The following is a 22,232-nucleotide window of genomic DNA, read 5'->3' as shown; positions in this document are numbered from 1 at the left end:
AGTCCTGTGAATTCCTACTATGTGAATTCTTGGGGAGTAACCTCCTCCCTACCAGCCAGCAGCAGCTGAGTTCCGTGCTGCCTCTGGCTGATAGCTCAGTCTCACAGGGTTTTTCTATAGATCTGAATTGCTCTCTTTTGATTTTACTGTAACAACAATTGGCAGAGGTTATTGCAGTGGGGTCACAGCATGGCCTGGGTGTCCCATCTCTCAGTGGTACCATCAGTCCACAGTGTGGTACTGCCACAACTGAGCTCTGACTTTGTGTTTGGTGGTGCTGGGCCTGATCACAGACTGTTCACAGGCTGTTCTGAGCTGGAGGGACCCACAAGGATCATCGAGTCCAACTCTCAAGTCAATGGCCCACACAGGGGATTGAACCCATGACCTTGGCATTATTACAGCCAAGTCTTACCCAACTGAGCTAACCTTAGCTCCTTGCCCAAAGCACTGCTGTGTCCCAGGCCCTGGCTGTGACTGTCCCCGTGCCCCCTGTGCCCCTGCAGGTGCCAGGAGGAGTGTCCCATCGGCACCTTCGGCTTCCAGTGCTCGCAGAGCTGCGACTGCCGCAACGGGGCCTCGTGTTACCACGTCAATGGCGCCTGCACCTGCGAGCCCGGCTACAAGGGCACCCACTGCCAGGACAGGATGTGCCCAGAGGGGCTCTACGGCCTCAAGTGCAACAAGAGATGTCCCTGCAATGTCACCAACACTCTCAGGTATGTACCTCGTGTGGATTCCAGGGCAGGTAAAGGCATTGGGAAGAATTCAGTTAACTACACACATTGCCTTTTTCTCTGAAGTTTTAAGTGCAAACACAGTTCCTCTGGATGGCAAAACTCTGATTTAAATCACTCAGGTTCAGAACCAGGCACTCAGCAATAGGACAAGGGGGCACGATGGGCTCAAGCTCTGCCAGGGGAAACTGAAGTTGGAGAGCAGAAAAAAATTCTTTGCAGAGAGAGTGCTCAGGCATTGGAATGGGCTGCCCAGAGAGGGGGTGGATTCCCCATCCCTGGAGGTTTTTAAGGTGAGCTTGGCCATGGCACTGAGTGCCATGATCTGGTAAAGGGGACTGGAGTTGGCCCAAGGGTTGGACTTGATGATCTCGGAGGTCTTTTCCAACCCAATCCATTCCATGATTCTGTGATTCTCTGGATGTGGCACTGAGTGAGAATCCACCATGTCTTGATCCAACCCCACTGTCTTGATCCAACCCCACTGTGATCACTAGCCCAGGGCACAGAGTGCCCTGGGCTGGTGATCACAGTGGAGTTGGATCAAGGGTTGGACTTGCTGATCTTGGAGGTCTTTTCCAACCCAATCCATTCTATGATTCATAAGCTTCAGTCCAACCACTGCTGGGCATGGATCTGTCAGCAGTTCTGGTGACATCTGAGACAGCCTGACACAAGCTTTGTCCTGTAGCTGAAGCCTTCTAGGCACAAGGACCATCAGATGATGCCCATATATATGTGAAAAAAATCCACTCAAGTTTTAAAAGTAGAGATATGTTCAATCAAATCCATCATTTTGTCTGGTTTTATGCCATGAGTTTTCTTGTTAGATCTGTAGGCAGCAAGGGGGCTTTCAAAATGAAACCTCATTTGCTTCAGTTTATGTCTCATGGCAAATTACCTCGTTGAAAACACTTGAGGCAGGTGCATAAATAGAGTGAAATCAATACCCTGAGCCAGGCTGTGGGACTGGAACATGGGCCTTTGTCACCACAGACTCCTCCTGTGAGCCTGCTCTCCACTCACTGTGTGTGGGGGAAACACTCAGGAAAATAAATACCAGGGAATTACACCCACAAGGGAATGAGCCTCGCTTAAAAGGTCAGGGTTTGATGTTTTATTCCCTTTTTGGCTTTTGTTAGCATCTTATTCTTGAGGTTCTCATTGCTGAGAGCCAGAGCCACTCGAGCACCTTGAGCTGACTTTCCTGTTGCAGCCTTGAATAAGTTTTCCAAACCTTGAAAAAAAAGGGAAGAGTTTAAGACTCTTCCCTATTATCCTCTTTGTTACCTTTTGTAACTCCTTGCCTTGTTTCCTGACTGCTGGAATTGCTGTTTGGAGCCTCCTCCCTCCTTCACCTGCAGTGAAGGAGCCTGGGCAGCCCGACCCCTTGGCCTGAGCTGTCTCATGGGCTGGAGTGCCACCTCCCTCACCTGCTCTGTGCCAAGCTCCCACTGCTGCCCTGCCTTTGCTGCCCATTCCTGCTCAGCTGGCAGAGCCAGCCTGGGGCTGTCTGGGCTTCAGAGGGAGTGGGAGAGTTGATGCCCTTGATGCAGACCCTGAGATTGGCTCAGTTGGTTAAAACTTGGCTGTAACTTGGCCAAGGTCATGGGTTCAATCCCCTGTGTGGGCCACTGACTTGAGAGTTGGACTCGATGATCCTTGTGGGTCCCTTCCAACCCTTCTATCTATGATTCAGACATTGCAGGTGGGGACCTGACTGTCCTGCTGATGGTGACAAACCTGCCTGGGCTCCTGCTGGAATATAAACAGCTCAGTTGTGGTTGCAATCAACAGCTCCTAATTGGTGTGCACACTCACACTCACACACACACAAACACTTCAGGCAAGTCTGTGCGCTGGAGATAGACCTTGTTTGTCTCAGTCTTGGGAATAAACAGGTGATTTTCCTTGTGAATTCAGCTCTGAGTGGTGGGGCTTTGGTTTGCTGAAAGTCAGAGCTCACAATGGGTTATTTAAAAACTTGTAATTGTGGTGAGGCAAGTGCTGCACAGCAGGAGAGCTGCAACACTCATGGGTTTGGCAGGCAGGACCTGAAGGGTTGGGGCTCACAGGGAGCTCTCTGGTTATTTGTGTATCATGGAATCATTGCAGAAACAACCCCCCTGAGGCAGGAGCTGCATATTCCATGCAGGGGCTGAGGGTGCAGGAATTCATCATGTGTTACTCAGAGAACTACCTGGGGGTGCTCTGAGGGTTTGCCAGGGGGTCTTTTCTGAAAGAACACAGTGGCACAGTCCAGCTGTGAGGAGAGAGGAGGTCTCAGGTTTGAGAGAGCTCAGAAAGGTGGAGAATTGAGTCCTGTCCCAGCTCTTTTCTGGGCTTGTGGCCATTCCTACACACCCTGCTCCTTGTTGCTGTCTGAGGGGAACATTTTATTCCTTCCCTCCCATCACAGCTCCATCAGCCTCCCTTGAGCATCCTCTGCTGAGATGGTATCTCTGGTTCCTTAATAAATGAGTCTGGTCTCTCAATTGATAAAATCTCCCTTTTCCCTGCATCTTATCACTGCTGTTATGGAACAAAGAGATATCAGCAAGCTGTAGATCTGCAAATGTTCTTCCATTCATCCGTGGGATTTCAGCCTTCCCCTTTTCAATGGGCTCTGCAGAGAGCTGGCAGCTGCTGAGCCAAGGAGCCAGAGCCACAGCAAATGACCTTTCCAAAGGCACTCCACGCTCCCAACAAAGCTCTGTGCTGATTGTGTAACCAGTGCCACACAGTGCACTTCTCTTCCCACCCTCCTCCTTCCATCCTCCCTGAGTGTTTATCCCTCCTAATGCAACTGGGGCCTTCCAAAGTGGTTCTTTCCTGACAACCACCTCTCTTCCCCTGAAGCAGTTGGAGCTGTTGGCTCCTTGTTGTGATCCCCAAGTGTGTGGGATAATTAAATAAACACTTGTGGAAGGTGAGAGTCCCTGGTTGTGACTCATTTGATCTGCTTGTTGGAGAGTTGACTGGAACAGAAAGTTCTGGGGACTTTGAGGAGCAGATTGAGGAGGAACATTCATAAATGCACAAGCAGCTTTTCCATTTTCATAGATGTATCTGTTCTAATGTCTGAGGAGATCAGTGTGATCACCTCCAGCGTGGTAAGGGCTGAAGAACATCATCCAATCATTTCTGCATCAGAGCACAGGGAAAGACACTTTGTACAGGACGTTGGAACAACCCCACGGTTGAGATGGAGAAAAGGTGATTTACAGAGTGTGGGGGACTTGGACTGTCCTTCCACAGGAAAGGAGACAGCTGGGTAAAAATCCCCTCTGCAAAAAGCCCATGCTGAGACAGGCTGCAGGAGCTGGGAGGGAATAATCCTGCCCTGCTCTTTAAAGCAGGGAGGGAAGTGAACAGCTGGAATAGCCCTGGCCACCCTCGTTCTGGAGCACTGGGAGTGGAGCCCTGTGCTTTGGTGACATCTGCCCAAGGTCACAGGCAGGAGAAGGGCAATTAATTTAATTATTGTCAGGGGGAGTGGGGAGATCTCCAGGGGCTCTGATTCCTGCCTGCACACTGACAGATCCGGGAGGACCAAACCCCGTGGAGTTCACATGAAGTTTGGCCTTGACCTGAGTCAATAATGTGCTGAATGAGGCTGGCTTGGAAGTGCTGGGCTGAAGGAGTGGCCCTGCAGTGTCACTGTGGCCACTGCCTTAAAGAAAAAGGCATTTCATTGAGGAAATGTGAATGTAGAATGGACTCCCAGAGACAGAAATCCTGTTAACTAAGGATTAGGGCTGTTGCTAATGAAGATAAGATAACTAGTGCTGAAGTATAAAGAGAAAGTCAGGAAATTCTCTGGGAAGAAGTGGTTTTGGCTGAAAGATGTGTGGAGAACAAATTCAGAACTTGGAACAGACTGTGCTGTCTAAAGCATTTCTTCTTCCAGTTTGCCTTAAGGAAGTTTCCAGCTCTCCTCAGATTTCCTCAAAATTAGATGCTTAAAAAAAGAAAGGTCAAAAATCCTTTGTGTTTTTCAGTTTAGTGAGTAAACTTTTTAAAAAAGAATCTGTTGTTGCTGCAAATAGGGCTCCAAAGGGATCGTGCAGTGGCTTCCAAAGTGCAGGAAGGTTCCTGGGACACTTCTCAGCAATGTTGTGTGCCCTGAACAGCCCTATCCCACCTTGGACAGCTCCATCCCACCTTGGACAGCTCCATCCCACCTTGGACAGCCCCATCCCATCTTGGAGAGCCCCGTTCCAACCTTGGACAGCTCTGATCCCACCCTGAACAGCCCTATCCCACCTTGGACAGCTCTGATCCCACCTTGGACAGATCTGATCCAACCCTGGACAGCCCTATCCCACCTTGGACAGCTCTGATCCCACCCTGGACAGCCCTGTCCCACCTTGGACAGCTCTGTTCCCTCCTTGAACAGCTCAGTTCCCACCTTGGACATCTCAGTTCCCACCTTGGACAGTTCCATCCCACCCTGGACAGCCCGATCCCACCCTGGACAGCCCTATCCACCTTGGACAGCTCTGATCCCATCCTGGACAGCCCTATCCACCTTGGACAGCTCTGATCCCACCCTGGACAGCCCTGTCCCACCTTGGACAGCTCATCTTTAGTGGTATCAGCTGCAGACCTTAAAAGGGTTTCCAAAGGAGGAAAGGCATCATTTTAGAGATGGGGAGAAAGAAGCAGAAAGAGTAATTTCCATGGCCAAGATTCCCTGGCAGGACTGGGAAGGGACCAGCTGTTCTGCACTTTGGTGAAGCTTCTGAATGTCAGCCCTGCTCCAGTCCTGGCTGCATCAGGCCCCTCAGTTGCCAGGCAAATGCTTTGGGGGCAGGAGAAGAACAAACCCTGCTCTGCCCGGGCTGACAACAAAGTTGTTCTTGCTTCAGTGGGAGGATCATATGGATGGAAGGACCCAAGATCTGCCCCGGATTTTCGTGGCTCACAGGCCCATGGAAGAGTGGACAAGCCTTCAGTGGGGCAGAACATGGTCCTAGCCTTCTCCTGGCCCTTGGGGTGGGGTCTGAGCCCCCCCATCTCCTGTGGATTCTTCTGCAAAGCTTTTTGTTTCTTATTTCACTACACATCAGGAGGATTTTTAATCCTCAATACAGAGCTTGTATCCCATGCAAAGGAGCTGTCCCTGGTGATGGAGGAGCCAATGTCAGAGTAAAAACCCTTCCCCAGTGCAGTATTTTCAACTGAATTGTCATAGACTGATTCCAACTGCCCTGATCATACATTAGCTGTGAGAGATTTAATTTAGCCCAGAGATGCAGCTCTCATGGCAGCACATGATACTTGCAGGAGTGGAGGAAACAGAGAAACACCAAATCCACTTTAAAACACTTCTTTAATGTTGAGCTTTCTGTTCCTATTGGGCAATGATTAATAGACACAGAGGGGAAAAATGAGCTTTTATTATTTTCATCTGAATGTTAAAAGGTGCTTTGTGAACAACCATAATTTCAGGGACTGCTTTGTCAGAAGAATTTCAGGGATGGTAGTTTGTTAAGCTGATTAATTGTTTTAATTAGTCAGTAAAACACTATTTATGATGAAACATATGACACTTACAAAATTTGATCCTTCTTAGTCCCAACACTATATGACCAACCTCTCCTACCAGTAATTGCCTGAAACATACTTGGAAATTATGGTTTATGAGGTTGCCTTGATACTGAACATGTACAATATTAATTTTATAGGTGTAAAGAAACCCATTCAGTCATGTCTACAATCCCAAACTGTAGCAGGAAATAATTGTAAAGGAAAATGCATTGTTTCTGTGAGGCAAAACCCAGGAGATGGGTCTGTAGAGAGGTGCCACCTTGCAGAGCTGTGTCCTCCTTGTTCTGAGAATGATGAAGGAAATGGAATTTGTAGCAATATTATTTCTCACTGAGGGCTGGACAGTTTAGTCCCAGGGCTCCTGGGGACTCCTGCTCCAAGTAAATCCCAAAGCTCCAGGTGGTGGTCAGTTCTGGGCACTGGGGCTGAATGTTCCCTGCAAAACTCTGCTGAGGAGGAGGAGGATTTTACCTTCCAAAGAACTTTCTTCCTCTGCCTGCTGGAAAATTCTGCTGGGGTGACACTTCTGAAACACGAGTGACAATGAGGTGGGATGGAATGGAATGGAGTGGAATGGAATGAATTAAGTATAGAATAGAGTAGAGTAGAGTAGAGTAGAATAGAATAGAATAGAATAGAATAGAATAGAATAGAATAGAATAGAATAGAATAGAATAGAATAGGATCATTTAGGTTGGAAAATGCCTCATCAAGTGCAGTCAGTCATGAACTTGGCACCACTTCCATGTTCACCACTGAGCCATGTCCTCAAGTGCCACATTCACGTGGTTTTTGGACACGTCCAAGGGGTGGTGACTCCACCACCTTCCTGGGCAGAATAGAACAGAATACTGTGCCCCAGAACTCAGGTTTATCTCCACAGCTCTCTTGATTGCATTCCCCCATCCACTGGAATTTCTCCTAGCCCTGAACACCTTTAGTGGCTGTGTGACAGCCAGGTGGTCCAGCACATCCATGTCCTGTGCATTAATCACAGTGTGGGGCTGTCAGTGCCCCAGGGCACATTGATCTGAGAAGGGAAGAGCATGAACTTCACAGTGTAAAATACCCAGTGCTGTGGCAGTTGCAGGTGCCTGGAGGGGAGTGTGCCAGGCTGGTATTTAGCACCATGTTTCCTCTTCACTTCCAACATTATAGAGCTGCTGATGTTCACCAGAACAGCTTTGGGTTTGTCCCACTCTTAGTGTGGCTCTGGCTGTGTAAAATGTCCTGGGCTGTGCTTTCCCTCCTGTCCACTTCTCACTGCTGTCTGTCTGTCTGTCTGTCTGTTCCCCAGCTGCCATCCCCTGTCTGGAGAGTGCAGCTGCAAGGCTGGCTGGGCTGGGCTCCACTGCAACGAGACGTGCCCACCAGGCTGGTTTGGCGAGGGCTGTGCCGTGCCCTGTCCCTGCCACAACGGCGCCGACTGCGACGGTATCACCGGCACCTGCTCCTGTGCCCCTGGGTACACGGTGAGTGTGGGCACCACGGGGGGCTTCGTCCTGCTCACATGGGGATGGGGATGGGCTGGAACAGTCACAGGGGCTTCATCCTGCTCTGATGGGGCTGGGGCTGGGGTGGAACAGTCACAGGGACTTCATCCTGCTCACATGGGGCTGGGGCTGGGCCTGGGGCTGCAAACAACCACACAGGGTCTTCATTCTGCTCACATGGGGCTGGGACTGGGGCTGCAACACACACAGGGGGCTTCATCCTGCTCATATGGGGCTGGGGCTGGGGCTGGAACAGTCACAGGGGCTTCATCCTGCTCACATGGGGCTGGGGCTGGGGCTGGAACAGTCACAGGGACTTCATCCTGCTCTGATGGGGCTGGGGCTGGGGCTGGAACAGTCACAGGGGCTTCATCCTGCTCTGATGGGGCTGGGGCTGGGGCTGGGGCTGCAAACAACCACACAGGGACTTCATCCTGCTCAGATGGGGCTGGGGCTGGGGCTGCAGCACACACAGGGGGCTCCATCCTGCTCAGATGGGGCTGGGGCTGGGGCTGCAGCACACACAGGGCTTCATCCTGCTCTGATGGCGCTGGGGGTGCCTGGCTGCAACAGCCACAGAGGTCTTTAATCCCAGCTCAGATGGTGCTGGGGGTCTGGGGAACCTCAGCCACAGAGGGGCTTTAATCCCAATTCAAATGATATTTGCACATCATTTCCCCCATTCTGTGAGGAGTTCACATCATTCTCCCTTGAGAATGTCAACTTCCTTCTCCTGGTTGTTTCCTTAACACCTCTGCTGTAAGTTTATTACTGTTCCAGGAAGGGAGATGTGGTTTCCCATCCTATATTCTAAGTCAAGACATAACAAAAAGGATGTCAGATTATTGTCTGCCTGGAAGAGCAGAGAAAGAATTCTCTTGGCCTTTCAGCATGTTCCTTGTCAGTCACAGTGTGATTTTAATAGATGAAGATATTTTAAAATGTTGCAAATGATAGAGCAATTTATGTCTTTTCTGAGCCTGTGTGGCAGGTGTCTTTTACCTGAGCATCAGAAAGAGCTTCAGACATTGGCAGGTAAACAGGCATTAGTTTTATAGGTGAGATGGAAATGGCTGAAGGAACCAGACAAGATGAAACATCAGAAATTCAGAATTTGCAGCAGAAGGTACTGGCCCTGCTGCAGCTGGGCAGAAGGGAAGTCTCCCCAGTAAGTTCCCTTCACCCACACATGAAGCCTCTCCTCTCTTCAGGAGCACACCCTGGAGGAGAAGGGCAGGCTGTGTTTAAGAAACAGCACTTCCTAAGGGAAAGGATTGCTTTAAAGAGAGAATTCCACCAAACTTCACGAGCAGTTGTCTTTCTATGTCCTTAATTGTACATGATCTGTCCCCACAGGCCTATCTGTATGTTTTCAATGCTATTATGAGTTCTAATTACTGAGTTTATTAGAAATCAAGGGACAGGCTGCACAGCTGTGTGACAAGATCCATAGAGAGGAGATCCTGTATGAGATTAGTGGGATGTTAAAGCCTTTTGAGCCTCCCTTCTAAGTCCACACCAAGGCTGTGATCACCAACTGGCATCTCCAGAGCTGTGCAATTGGATTTAGGGCTCAAAGACACTTTTGTTCTCTGCTTTCTGTCAGCAGCTGAACCTGCATGTTGAGCTTCCCCCCAGTTTCCAGGGGTTGTCTCAGTGTCAGGAATAAAGAAATCTGTTTGGGTGTGAGGGGCAGGACTCAGAAGTGGCTGTGCAAGATACTGGTACCTGGAGATGAACAAAAAAAAAAGGAAGAAAAGGTCTTTGAGGTTTGATTCCCAACTCCCACTAACAGAAAATAAGGATTTCTCTTCTCTATAGAGTGGTGAGACACAAGTGGAGGGAAGATGAAGGCAGCAGCATGTTGGTAACAAACACAAAATAAAAGATGCCAAGATCCCCCTTCTTATCAGGAGTGCTGTTCAAGCTTGCAGCACTGAAGTATTTTGGGACCCTTTACTGTACACATTTATAAAAGCAAAGCTTGCCCAGTGTATATTGCCCCAAGGCAGCATCACTGCAGGCAGGGAGCCTGGGAACTTCCTATTGCATTGCTGCAAAATAATATTTAATCTCATAATAAAGAGCTTTCTTGCATTGACATTTAAACAGCTTGGTTATTGAGGATGGCTCTATAATCACTGAAGCATATTTAGGCATTAGTATCATTGCTCTCACATAATATACTATAATCTCTGGCAATTAGTCCAGGAGGGGAAGTAAAGCCTTGAAATTGCTAATTTATTGCCTCGGAAGCAGATTTGTCACCGTGTGCGTGGCAGAGGACTGGGGCTGTGTGGCACTGCCAGAGCTGCTGGGCAGGGCACTCTGCCCCTTTCCCACTGGGAATGCTGCTGGGCAGGGCACTGCCAGGACCCTCTGCCCCATTCCCATCGGGAATGCTGCTGGGCAGGGCACTGCCAGGAGTCTCTGCCCCCTATTCCCACTGAGAATGCTGCTGGGCAGGGCACTCAGAGGAGTCTCTGCCCCATTCCCACCGGGAATGCTGCTGGGCAGGGCACTCCCAGGACCCTCTGCCCCCCATTCCCACCGGGAATGCTGCTGGGCAGGGCACTGCCAGGAGCCTCTGCCCCCCATTCCCACTGGCAATGCTGCTGGGCAGGGCACTGCCAGGACCCTCTGCCCCCCATTCCCACCGGGAATGCTGCTAGGCAGGGCACTGCCAGGAGCCTCTGCCCCCCATTCCCACTGGGAATGCTGCTGGGCAGGGCACTGCCAGGAGCCTCTGCCCCCCATTCCCACCGGGAATGCTGCTGGGCAGGGCACTCCCAGGAGCCTCTGCCCCCATTCCCACTGGCAATGCTGCTGGGCAGGGCACTGCCAGGACCCTCTGCCCCATTCCCACTGGGAATGCTGCTGGCCAGGGACAGGGGGCTGCTGGCAGGACTGTGGGGCCAGAGGGCTGCAAGTGCCCATTCTCAATGACACCCTCCCACCCTGATTTCCCTTCAGATATTCCTGCCTGGCTCTTGCTGAGGCAGCAGGAGCTTTGCCTGGGGGTGCAATTTTGCCCTTGGATTCTGGGAGAGGTGGCACAGCCATCCCTGAGTGCAGGATGTGTCCTCTGGCAGGGCTGGCATGGAGTGGTGCTGATGCAGAGCTGGGCACAGCTAATTATTCAGGAAAGCCATAAATGAATCCCTCTTGCTTTTTCTGGCTTGGCTGATGCAGCCACATGGGCAGGAATTCTGCCATTTGATTGGAAAGCATAAAACCATCTTAAAATGGGCAGAAATATTTGATCTACACGGCACTGAGCAGGCTGAGGGGGTTCTAAGGAAGGGAAAATAATGGGATATAACTGCAGAATTGGATCCACTGGACCTTGGCAGGGAGGGGTTCTCCTGGCAAAGCCCTGCCCAGCCCCGAGCCCAGCACAGATGGTGTGTTTTTATCCATGCCCTGTGTCGGGGCAGCTGGGCTGGGCCTGGGGATGAATCATCTGCTCCCACAGCCAACACAGGGACAGTTTTGTTGGGATGCAGAACAGGCCATTAAAACACAAAGCATCTGGTCACCTTTGTTAGCTGTGTTGGTGGAGGGGCTGCCATCCCACAGCCTGGCCTGCACCTGAGCAGAGCACTTGGGTTTGGGGAGTTCAGCACATTCCAGTTGTAAAATAAAAATGTACATTGTAGCTTAGAAAAAAAAATACATTGTTTATTATGTGTGACATTTCCGAAAATTCAAATGCCAAAGTTAAGTAGTGGTGAGCCTGCAGTTTTGGACAGAATTTCAAAACATGTTCTGTTTGTTTGGGGTTTTTTGCTGGTTATTTTGGGTCAGACTCCACAGCCAGATTTGCACATTTGTAGCTCTAAAAGCAAAGGACACTGTTGTAAAGTCATTGCTGGGAGTTGGAACAAGGTGTTTGTGTGAGGTTCTGATGTGACTGTGCTCTGTTTAAGTCTGGGGGTGTCTGAACTGCTGTGGGTTTGACTGAAGAGTAGCTGAGGAATCTGAGTGATGACCCCCAGACCAGGCAGGTCCTGGAGCAGCAACAGGGCAGTACAAATGGGGTAATGGGAGCAGAGGAGACTTTCTGGGGTAATGGGAGCAGAGGAGACTTTCTGAAGTAATGGGAGCAGAGGAGACTTTTCCCCAGTCACCCAGAGCTGCTCCTGTTGCTCCAGCAGCAAAGTCCCCACCACAGCCCTGTGTTTATTGTGAGGGGAGGAGACTGGAGCAGTTTAACTAAGATGATTGCAGGGGATCATCCATCATTCCAAGCACACCAAGAGGGCCCTTCCTGGCACTGCTGTTTTGCCACATTGAAGCCTTTGCCTCTCAGCACTGACATGAGGAATTGCCAGGGATGCTCTGCTGAAGGAGGGGTTTGCAAAGCCACTTTTGCCACCTCATTTGTGGCAAGGAGGAAGGTGGTGAACACACACAGGAAGGAACCTTAAAAAGTGCAGGGGGAGAGTCTGGGCTGGGAGAAATTGGATCCTCACTCCCACGTGCAAAGGGTCACTCCGTGCAGTAAATTACTTGGATGCAATTAGGGGGTGGTGAGGGGGGTTGTACTCACTTGTCCCTCTTCTCCCTCCAAATCCTGCTCCAAGAGGCTCTGCTGCAGGCCCACTGAACTCAGCTGTGAAAGAAATCAGGCCTTGCAGTGTCTTCTTTTGTTTTTGGTTCATTGAATTTTATTCCTGTAATTCAATAAATGTGGCAAAGAAGGCCAGAGGATATGAATTAAATATGATGGGAGACCACAGGAATCCTGACCTTGTGTCTCACAAGGAAATCTTGAAACCAACCCCCTGCATGTACCTATCAGCATTTTAGCTGCTGAAATCATTATAAATGCTATTGAAATACAACTGAGTTCACCCTCTCTGTTGCTCAGCTAATTGCAGCTTCCCTGCAAACAGTGCCTGTCTGGAGCCCTCACCCCATGATGTGGCCTTTGTTTCTTTATGGATGCTTTGTTTTCTTCTGGTGAAAATGGATTTCACTTCAAGTGCTTCCTTTCTGCCTGTTGTGGGGAGGGGAGTTGAGACCCAGCTCAGCCCAGGCCCTGGGAGGGCTCTGAGCAGCACTCAGGGCCATATTTCACAGCCACAGGACAGAACTTGTATTACTTTAAAGAGTTCATCTATTTATGCTGCTATTTTTTGAAGGCCTGTCTGCCTTTATTGAACCCTGCACTGCTGGCAAGCAGAGCAGGCACTTTGTCACCCAAATGAAAGAATCTGTTCTGACATTTCTCTGTTCCTTCACTGTATTGGTAGATCCCACACAGGCCAAGGTATGGAAATTGTGGCAGTGCTGACCTCTAACTACAGGATTTTCCAGCTTTTTGGAATGTTACTTGGATTCCCTGGGACCTCCCAAGATCCATCCCAGTGCTGTGCACCTCTAGCCCTTTGCATCTTCTGTTGGGTTGCATCAAAACTGCATTTTAAAAACCTAATTAATGCCTTAAATATATCCCTATGGAAGTGCTGTGTGTTTGGATCTCTGGCTGGGCTCAGTGGGAATCTGGGCACTTAAGGACTGAAACTGAGGCTTAATCTGGGTCTGGAAGTCCATAATTTTGTCTGGCATGCCAGAATTTCTCAACATAATGTTTTCTCTACCACAGGGGTACAAATTTCTTCCAAGATTTACATCAGAGGGAAAGTTTACAACCTGCCTGCACACTGGAGTTACAGGCAGGCCCTGGAACACACAATAAACAACAGCTGGAGCACTTAGTTAAAATAAGTGTGTATTGTGGTGCTGTAGAGCTGCTCACATGCACAGCAAGTGTGTAACAAACTCTGTCTCTGCACAGAGACACTCCCAGGCCACTCTCAGTGTGCTCACTGTGCCTGCTCAGGGGGGAAAATGACCTGGGGAGGACAGTGGTTTATGTGTAGAGTTCAGAAGGACTTACAGGTCCAGTCTGTTGGGCATTCCACCCATACCTGGCTTCCTTCTGTCTCCTGTTCCCTGAAGAAACCATACAGGAGAAGAAAAACAATCCTTCCCTCTCTATTAAGAAAAATGGAAACCTGCTCTCCTGTCCTATACCTTGAAAATTCTCTCTGTTGTCTAAAAGAGAGAAAAAGTAAATAGAAAGGAGCACCTTATCTTCAATTGAATTTTCCCTGAAGGACCAAAGTCCCAGGTAGCTCTGGAGCAATTTGAAGAGTCATTGCCTGTAGGTGTTTTCCAAACACACAAGGTACAAATTTATCAGAGCATTCCCCCCTCTTCTACATATTTGCCTTCATCTTTATTCTAAATGTGTCATTCTTCACCACTTCAGAAAGGAAGCAGGAAAAAAATGAATGAGACTTTTTTGTCTCATAAGCCCCTGGTTGAGTAGTAAAATTATTTTATGAATTTCCCCAAATTCTCAGTATAAAACATGAGCCAAGGTTGGAGATAGCAGATCTGGTTTGGGGGCTTTCACTCATTTAAATGATCCGTTTCTCTTTGAGATAATTCCAAAAGTGCTTCAGTGGAAGCTCATCTCAGAGCAACAGGGCACCTCATCAAAGGGTTTCAAAAGAAAAGACGAGGGGAGAGAATCTTCAATGGAGCTCTGTCCTTTTATCCTTGATTTACAGAGCATATCAGTTACCCCCCTTTGTTAGGAGCTCTTTTCATTTCTAGGTGTAAAATAAATTCAACCATTTTATCAAGATGTTCTTGTTACCAGCCACCAGTATAAATTTTCCTTGCTGGAGGTGGGGGAGAGGTTTCCTGGCACAGCAGTTGTCCAATTAACTGGAGTATTTCAGGCACCAGGGCTGGGCTGCCCACTCTGGCTCCATGAATTACCCAAGTGCACGAGGAAGATGCATTTTCTTCTCCCTGGTGTCCCATTTGTGTTCCTGATCTCCAATCCCTGGTGGAGGGGGGACAGGGAAGGGCACCCAGGAGGGTCTGAGCTGGCACACAATGAATTATTAATTAATAACAGAAGTAAAACAATTTGTGGAGCTACAAGAGCCTTGTTTGCCACAGAGTTCTGCCCTCACTGCCCTGGTGTCCCCTGCCCTGCTGCAGTGGCAGTGACAGTGACAATGGCAGGTCTCCTGTGACACTGTCCCTGGCACAGGACACTCAGCTGGGCTCATGGACCTCAACTCACATAATCCCCCCTGCACTATCAGGGTCACATTGCCTGGGAAAGGAAAGGATTTTGCCTCAACCAACCCTGATATTAAGTCATGACAGGGGAGGTGATTCCCATGTCCCCACTGGGTTTTCCTTTATTTCTCCCAAGCACCCAGAAGTTGTTAATAGAGTTAATTTTAAGAAGTTTGGGAATATCCTGCCGTAGCTTTGATAGTTCCTCTGCTACCCTTGAAGTCAAGAGACACAGAGAGGGGAAGGCAGAAGGAGCCCAGGAGGGCAGTCCCTGATGCTCCCAACAGCAGCTCCAGAGGGAAGGAATGTCGGGGTCAGGGAGCAGTGGGAAGCAGCTGAAGGAACAGCAGAAAGACCTGGCGCATTCAGAGTATTCTGAGCAGGTTTGAGAGGTTCATTTTGTCAAAGGCAGCAGGAAGGAAAAGCAGGCTCTGATAGCAGATGTGTCAGTCTGAGGGCTGGAGGGATCTGAAATACAGGAAACTCAACTAAATAAGTGTGAGAGAATGGAGGAAAAGGGGAGAGAATAGAAACTGTGATGGGAGAAAATTATATTCTCATGGTGTTTGAAAACTGGATAAAAATAAAAATCCTAATAATTGTGAGACAGTCACAACAGCACAACCAGGTCCTCTGTACTGACTGTGGCTGCATCCCAGACCCCTCTTGCTGGTTTGGTCTCTGAGGATTGCACTGTCCTTCAAACTTGCAGTTTCTTCATGTCTTCTAAGTAGAGATAAGTCTGAAAGCTCATCTGATAATTTCTTTAAGCTTGCAAATTACTTCACAAGGGGATGTGGAACAAGAAGGGGATCTCAAGCAGGCAAGAAAACCCTCTCTGTTCTGTGCAGCCTAAGAGTGAGCTGGGGAAATGTTCTTGAAGTGAAGGAACTGGCACTTTCTCGTTGGACAGGAGTTTTTCTCACAGCTGAGCTGCAGTTGGAAGGGCTGAGTTCATTAAGAGAAATCAAACCATCTCATACCAGTGTTGTGGGACATTCCTCACAGAAACAGAGCTGGTCAAGGTTTTTGTGTATTCACAGACCAGATGAAAACTGACTCTGAGTCATATCTTGAGATCTTTTCCCTTGGCGCCCTCTGAATGTTCTTACACCTTTCTCTGCACACAACAGGACGTATTTATGAGGATACAATGACTGTGCTTTTATTTTTTGTGGGCCCTTGGGACTAATGGCAGATTGGAAAGTGTTGCATCCCAAAGCCCCTGGGTGTGATCCAGGCCAGGTCAGGCCAGACTGAGGGTGGTGTCCCCTTGGCTGTGCAGGGCATGGCTTGGCCTCAGTCCCTCACAAACCCCATTCCCAGCAGCAGCAAATCTGCTGCCCCTCAGAGCCTTTTTGCCACTGTCCCCTCAGAAGCCATTGCCTCTGGTCAGGTTTGGTGGCCTGGCTGTGTCACCCATTCCAAGGTCCCTGCAGGACCTTTCCTGGGGACACAGAGCACAGGGACTGAGGGCTTTTGGGGCAGCCCCTCAGGGGCACTGTGAGCCCCCCAGATTGTCCTGCCCCATCCCCAAAGGGCAGGGGGAGCCAGGCCAGTCAGCCCTGCCCTGAGGTGGCCCTGTCACCTGTCACCTGGGAAACAAGGGCCATGCCCTCAGTGCCAGGAGCTGCCTTGGGCTAAACCAGCCTTTCAGTAACAGCTCACAGATGGATTCTTCTGGCTCTGCTGAATTACAGGAGAGAATATCCCCATCCTGATCCCAGCAGGGCAGATCATTATGTGGAGGCCACCTGTGTGTTCCCAGCCTTCCAGCCCGAGCTGCTGCCCTATTGATTGTGCTGGCAGTTTTTATTCTGTCAGTTTTAGTGTTTTTGTGGCAGGGCTGTCCCCTGGGCCCGGGGCTGCTCTCCCAGCGCTCCCCACACCAATTAGCGGCTCCTGCGGTGGCTGCAGCCTGAGTTTGCCCAAAGCCTGGCACTGCCCCTGGCACAGCTGGCTGCAGGAGCCAGGACAAAGGCCCTGCTCCCTCCTCAGGGCATTTGTGGGCCGCTTTGGAGCAGCTGAGCTCTTGTACTGAGTGTTTAACAGGGCACAGGACGCTCAGGGCTCGGGGCTCCTCCCTCGCTGCTCAGACTGCAGCCCTGTCTGGGCATCCAGTGAGACTTTGCAGGGCCTCCTATGAGCTATTCCACTTCCTTTCCTTTGTTCCCTCTCTTGTCAAGGCACAGGCTCCAGAAATTGTCTGTGGCAGCTCAGATTCCGTGTTGTCAGCCCAGGTTTACCTGAACAGAAGTGCTGTCTCCAGTGGGATCATCCTGGGGGCACCAGGGGGGCTTTGCTCAGTGTCTGCCTCTGCTAATGACAACTTACTCAGTCACACACAGAGCTCAGAGCTTGGGAAGAACTCTGAGCAATCCAGGCCTTCTCCTTCTTCTCATATTTACTTTTACTGGGCTCTGCTGCAGTTTTATTTACCAGAGTAACTCCAAAGTTTTCCTAAGTGGGTCCAGAGGAACCAACTTTGTACAGAGAGCCTAAAAGCCTCTGCCTGTGCTGCTGGTTGACATATTTCATGTGTTTTATCCTTAATTGGCAATGTGGCTGTGTCAAATTGCATTTCCATTCCTGGGGCCTCCTTCAGAACCAGTGGAGCTCAATATTCTGTCCAGACCAAGTTATTTGATCTGAATTTTGCAGAGGAATAAACTGCTTGCCAATAGCAGTGTCTCCTTTCATCTGTTAGGCTTCTAAATGTCTGTGTCTGTATCCACCCTGTCTGTGGGGCTGTGCATGAAAGGCCTGGTGGCTGCTCTCCTGGTAGTTCAATTTGCAAACTGACTTCATTAAAACCTCCTGAGGAGAGGGCTGAGGCACAGGTTAGTTTTGCATTGTATTTCCTGTGCAACTGTACTGGCAAATAAATAGAATTCATCCTTCACAGTCAGACATGGAGAAATGGAAACCTCTGCTTTTGATTTCTTAGGGCAAAGAGCAGCTGGAATTTTACCAGGTCTTGGACTCCTTGGCCTTAGGGGTTTGGATTTCAGAGTACCTGAGGGAGCTGGAAGGGGCTCTCTCCCTGCCTGTGTGTGCTGCCAGGTTGGTTTCCAGCCTTCTGGAGGGGCCATCACAAAGCCCATTAGCCTAAAGTTGATAAAGTTGGCACCTTTTCTCTTTTAAATGCCTTTTTTTGGCTTTAGTCCTTGATTCCTGCTGTGCCCAGCACATGAAACTCCCCCTGGATCAGTCCATGGTCTGTGTGGACCCCAAGGCAGGTGGGCACTGATGGAGGGACCTGAGACTGGCTTGGACATTCTTGGACATTCAGAATCCTAAAAGAAACCTTGGAAGTGGTGCAAAGCTTTGGGATTGTCAGGACAGCAAATCTGGGGAAAGGTTCTGTCACTGAACAACTGAGTGGGTTGAAACTCAGCGTTTAAAAATGCAGGGGAGTAAATGATGGGAAAATAAAGGTACATAAATACACAAAAGGTGAGTTCTAATTTAACTCCCCCATTCAGGGGAAGAAATCAGGAAATCACTGGGGGGAGTTTTCAGAAAAACTCCAGTCCTCAATGAGTCTGAAGAACTCCAGTGAATGCTGAGTGCCTGACAGAATGGTTACAGTGATCAGGGAGAGAATAGAACAGGATGGAAAACCCATTTTTGTGGTATTGTGCAAATCCATAATGTATCCAAATCTCAAATTATTGCACACAGCTTGGCTGATTCCTCCCTACAAAGGAGAGAATGGGAGTAGTGACAAAGATCATCTTTTACATGGAATGGCTTCTATAGAGAGTCACTTGATAAGGTAGAACTTGGCTCTGAAAACAGAGGGCAGAGGAGGGGTGTGATAGGGATCTGTGGAGCTGGGATGGAGCAGGGAACACAACCAAGGAATGGTTATTTACTATTTCTAATAACACAGGAACAGGGGGCAGCCAATTAAATGATTGCACAGCAGGGCTGAAGACAAAGAGAGTGCTTTTCACAGAATGCGTAATTAAATTGTGAAATGGCTCCCATAAAATGAGAGTAAGAGTGGGATGAGTTTGCTCAGGAATGGGGTCACCAAGGGGAGGTGTGTGAGAGGCCTCTCACTCTGCAGGGAGGGGGAACAAGGAAGGCTTGCCTGCTACTTAACACAGTGGAAGAAGGTTCCCAATTAAAAATCAGGCAGTGGGGTTGAAGCAAGCAGATAAAGATGGTTTTTCTCCTTTGTATTTATAATGAAACTGTGGATCTTCTTGCCAGAGGACATCACAGAGGCCGAGGGTATCAATGGTACCTTTTGTTTCCTGCTTTACTTGGTGTCCTGTTTGCAGAGTGCTCAGAGCTGACAGGCAGAGCCAGGATTTGTTACTGCAAAGGAGCCAGGAGGTCATGATGGCTCTGCCAAGGGGATCTCAGGCTGTGTGGGCAGAGCAAAAACCATCTCTAACTTCCAGACAAAGATATTTCCATAAGAAGAGGTGGGGCAGGATTGTCCCAGACAGCTCTGAGAGCTCACTCTGAAGGACCCCAAGAGGCTGATGCTCCTCTCTGAGCTGCCCAAATCCAGGAGGGAAAATGATGGAACTGCACACACTGTGTTGAGATCTCTCCTTTGCCACAGTGGTCCAGGTGATGCCATTGTAAGAGGCAGAGGGAAACAGCTGGTTTTTCTCTTTCCCACCAGTGTTCAGGGGCTGTGAGTCAGTGCTTTGCTGTGCTCAGGCAGCTCCTGTGCCCCACTTTGCACACAAGTTCAGTAGGTGATGAAGAGCACATGTAGCAGGGGGGGACTTCTCAGGGGCACAAATACTTCCCACTAACTTGAAATAATGCACGTGATGCCTCAGCTCCTTTACCTCTTGGAACATTTAATTGTGGTCTGGCCATGGGGTTTGAGTTAGAAAAGCAGCTGCTCAGAGTTGGTTGCAGGGAGTGCAGGGAGCCCCACAGGGTCTGACTCCTCACAGCTTCCCAGAGTTAAACTGAGAATATTCTGAGAGTTTGTCCCCTGTTCCCTCCCCACTGTCATAAATCTGGAGTGATCCCATTCCAGCTTTAAATGGCTTTAACTGGGGAGAACTTGGTTATCCAGCTGGCCCCACACTGGGGCAGAGCTGATTGACCTGCCTGTTCCACCCAGTCTAAATCCAATCCCTGTTTTTGGAGAGGTCCCTCCTGGATCAATGTGGTTTGTGGTATTTTATGAGGTGAAAAGTGCTGACTGTATAAAACCCCCTCGTTCAGAGGTTGATGATCATCTCTTTTACTCTGCACACTCCTTTCCTTCATACATTTAATTATATGGTGCTGTATTCACTGCCTGGCTGACACCGAGGGGCTCTGCAGTTAAGCCCAAACACCAAACCAGGCTCATATTCAAGTGCTGTAAAGTCAGGGAAGATGTTTCTGCCAGCAAGTCCTGCTCTGATTTACGGGAAGCAGGAGGGAGGGGGAGATCTCTTGCCTGCTTTCTTTATTGAATTCTCTTCCTTTCCTTTAATGCCCATATTTAGGTGACTTGGAGAGTAGGAATGGATTTTTTTAATTGCAGATAACTGACTGGTATTGGGCATATTTTTAGTGCAAACGAGAAAACTGGTCCCTGGTGGTGAGGGGGATTATAGAGCTCACTGAGAGGAATCCAGCTCAGGTTTGCTGACTTTCAGTAGGCAAAATCCAATTTTTGAAATGAAGCTTTTATTTGTGTTTGTGTTCACTTGATTTCATGGAGGGGAAAAAAACCCTCCCAAAGATGGAATTTGCTTTTATTCATCAGCTTTACTGTGCCAGAGCTCAGTTGCTTTTGGCTGAGTGGGAGCTCAGGTGATGGAGGAGGGAGAGGGGAGATCCTGTGCACCCTCTGCTCCAAAGGTGAATTCCCAGTGGATTCCCAGTGTGAGAGGACCCTGACTCAGTGCACAGATCCCTGCCCAGCTGGGGTTTGCTGGGCTGCAAAGCACGAGCAGTTCATTCCAGCTCTTTCCAGGAACCCCAAAGTTCAGCCAGGCTTGGTACAAACAATCTGGAAAATAACAAACCACAGGAACTCTTTGGTAACTTTTACTCCTCTCACAGTCAGTGCTCCCAACCTTCCTTTTCAAAACAAAGACTAAAATCAGTAAAACTAAATTAAGTTGTATCTAATAAAGTACTGTAAGTACTTAAAATTGACACTATTGATAACATTTTGCTTACTACTCTCTCTGTAACAAATGAAGTTTGATTTTGTTTGTGTGCATGTTCTGCTGAACACTTTTGATGAAACATCGAATTGAAGCATTAGTACCAGGCTGACTAATTTTGGACTTGGCATTTACTGTGAAATTTGTGGCATGAATTAGCACATTAGCACAAATTCAGAGGTGAAATAAAATGCTGATATCCATTAGTAAAGGCTTGTAAATCCCTGTAGGGTTACAGGAAGCAAAGAGAGGAGTTCTGCTCGTTCCCAAAGGTGTCCCTGCTTGGTCTGTGGGGTTTTCTGGAGTGCCCAGGGCACGAGGAGCAGCTTTGCTGATGGCCCTTGAAGGGGTTTTGGGTTTAATGAAAGGCTTTGGCATTCAGGCTGCCAATGGCTTTGTCTTTGGATGAGTCACGAGCTGGAAAGTCACTTTTAAAGTATAAGAAAACTCTTTCCCATCCTTTCCACCTTACCCTGTCATTCCCATGAAAAGGGCAAAGGGAAAAGGAGTGTGAATAAGCTCATTTTAGATGTGTATCAAACTCCAGCACAGCTACATCATCTCGTGCTCCAAGGAGGGTAAAGAACATTTGTCAGTGATCAATCCCAGCGATCAGCTGGCCCCAGAGCAGTCCCAAGAGCCTCCCCACCCTCGGCTGCTTTTCATCAGCAGCACCAATAACAGCCTCTGCAGGGAGTAATTAGTGACACCCAGAGGGGACAGCAGTTCTGCCAGAGGACATCATTAGGGCTGGGAAACTAAAGATGCTGCATGGTAAGGTCATGACTAAGTGGTTTGAGAGCAGGGTGGAGGACAAGGCTGGTGCAGCACAGAGTCCCCAGTGCTGCTGGAAATGAGGAGCACAGTCATTTCCACGGAACACCATTAAGGAAATGAGTTTGTTCTGACAGTTTGTGTTGCTGGATACCATATGTTTACCTTGAGGGAATGTTTGTGAAGAGCCACTCTGGGTTAATTGTAAATGTCACAATGAAATCAGTAAATACCCAGCCGTGTGTCTGTGATGGCATCAGTGCCCAGGCACCCAGTGCCAGGGGTGTGTGTGCCCAGCAGTGTGTGCTCTGAGCTGCTAAAGCCCTGCTGAGCAGCTTGGCTGGACCCACAGGCACCAGGGACAGGGAGCCCCTGCACTGGTGTCTCTGCTCGGGGTGGCACTGCACGCAGAGGGCACTGCA

At 49.1% G+C, this 22,232-nt stretch overlaps 1 protein-coding gene across 13 annotated transcripts in view; it reads left to right on the top strand.

Moving 5' to 3' along the window:
* MEGF11 (multiple EGF like domains 11) overlaps nt 1-22,232 on the top strand; it is a 274,889-nt gene that overhangs the window by 191,367 nt on the left and 61,290 nt on the right. For all 13 annotated transcript variants that reach the window (XM_071568006.1, XM_071568011.1, XM_071568015.1 and 10 more), the window contains 2 exons: nt 507-719; nt 7,588-7,762. In XM_071568006.1, the coding sequence (XP_071424107.1) occupies nt 507-719; nt 7,588-7,762 (388 nt within the window). The remainder of the gene's footprint in view (nt 1-506; nt 720-7,587; nt 7,763-22,232) is intronic.

Source organism: Pithys albifrons, chromosome 13 (genome assembly GCF_047495875.1).
Source record: "Pithys albifrons albifrons isolate INPA30051 chromosome 13, PitAlb_v1, whole genome shotgun sequence".
Taxonomy (NCBI): Eukaryota; Metazoa; Chordata; class Aves; order Passeriformes; family Thamnophilidae; genus Pithys; species Pithys albifrons.
The sequence above is the reverse complement of the archived record's forward strand: the minus strand, read 5'-3'. Positions and strand labels throughout refer to the sequence as shown.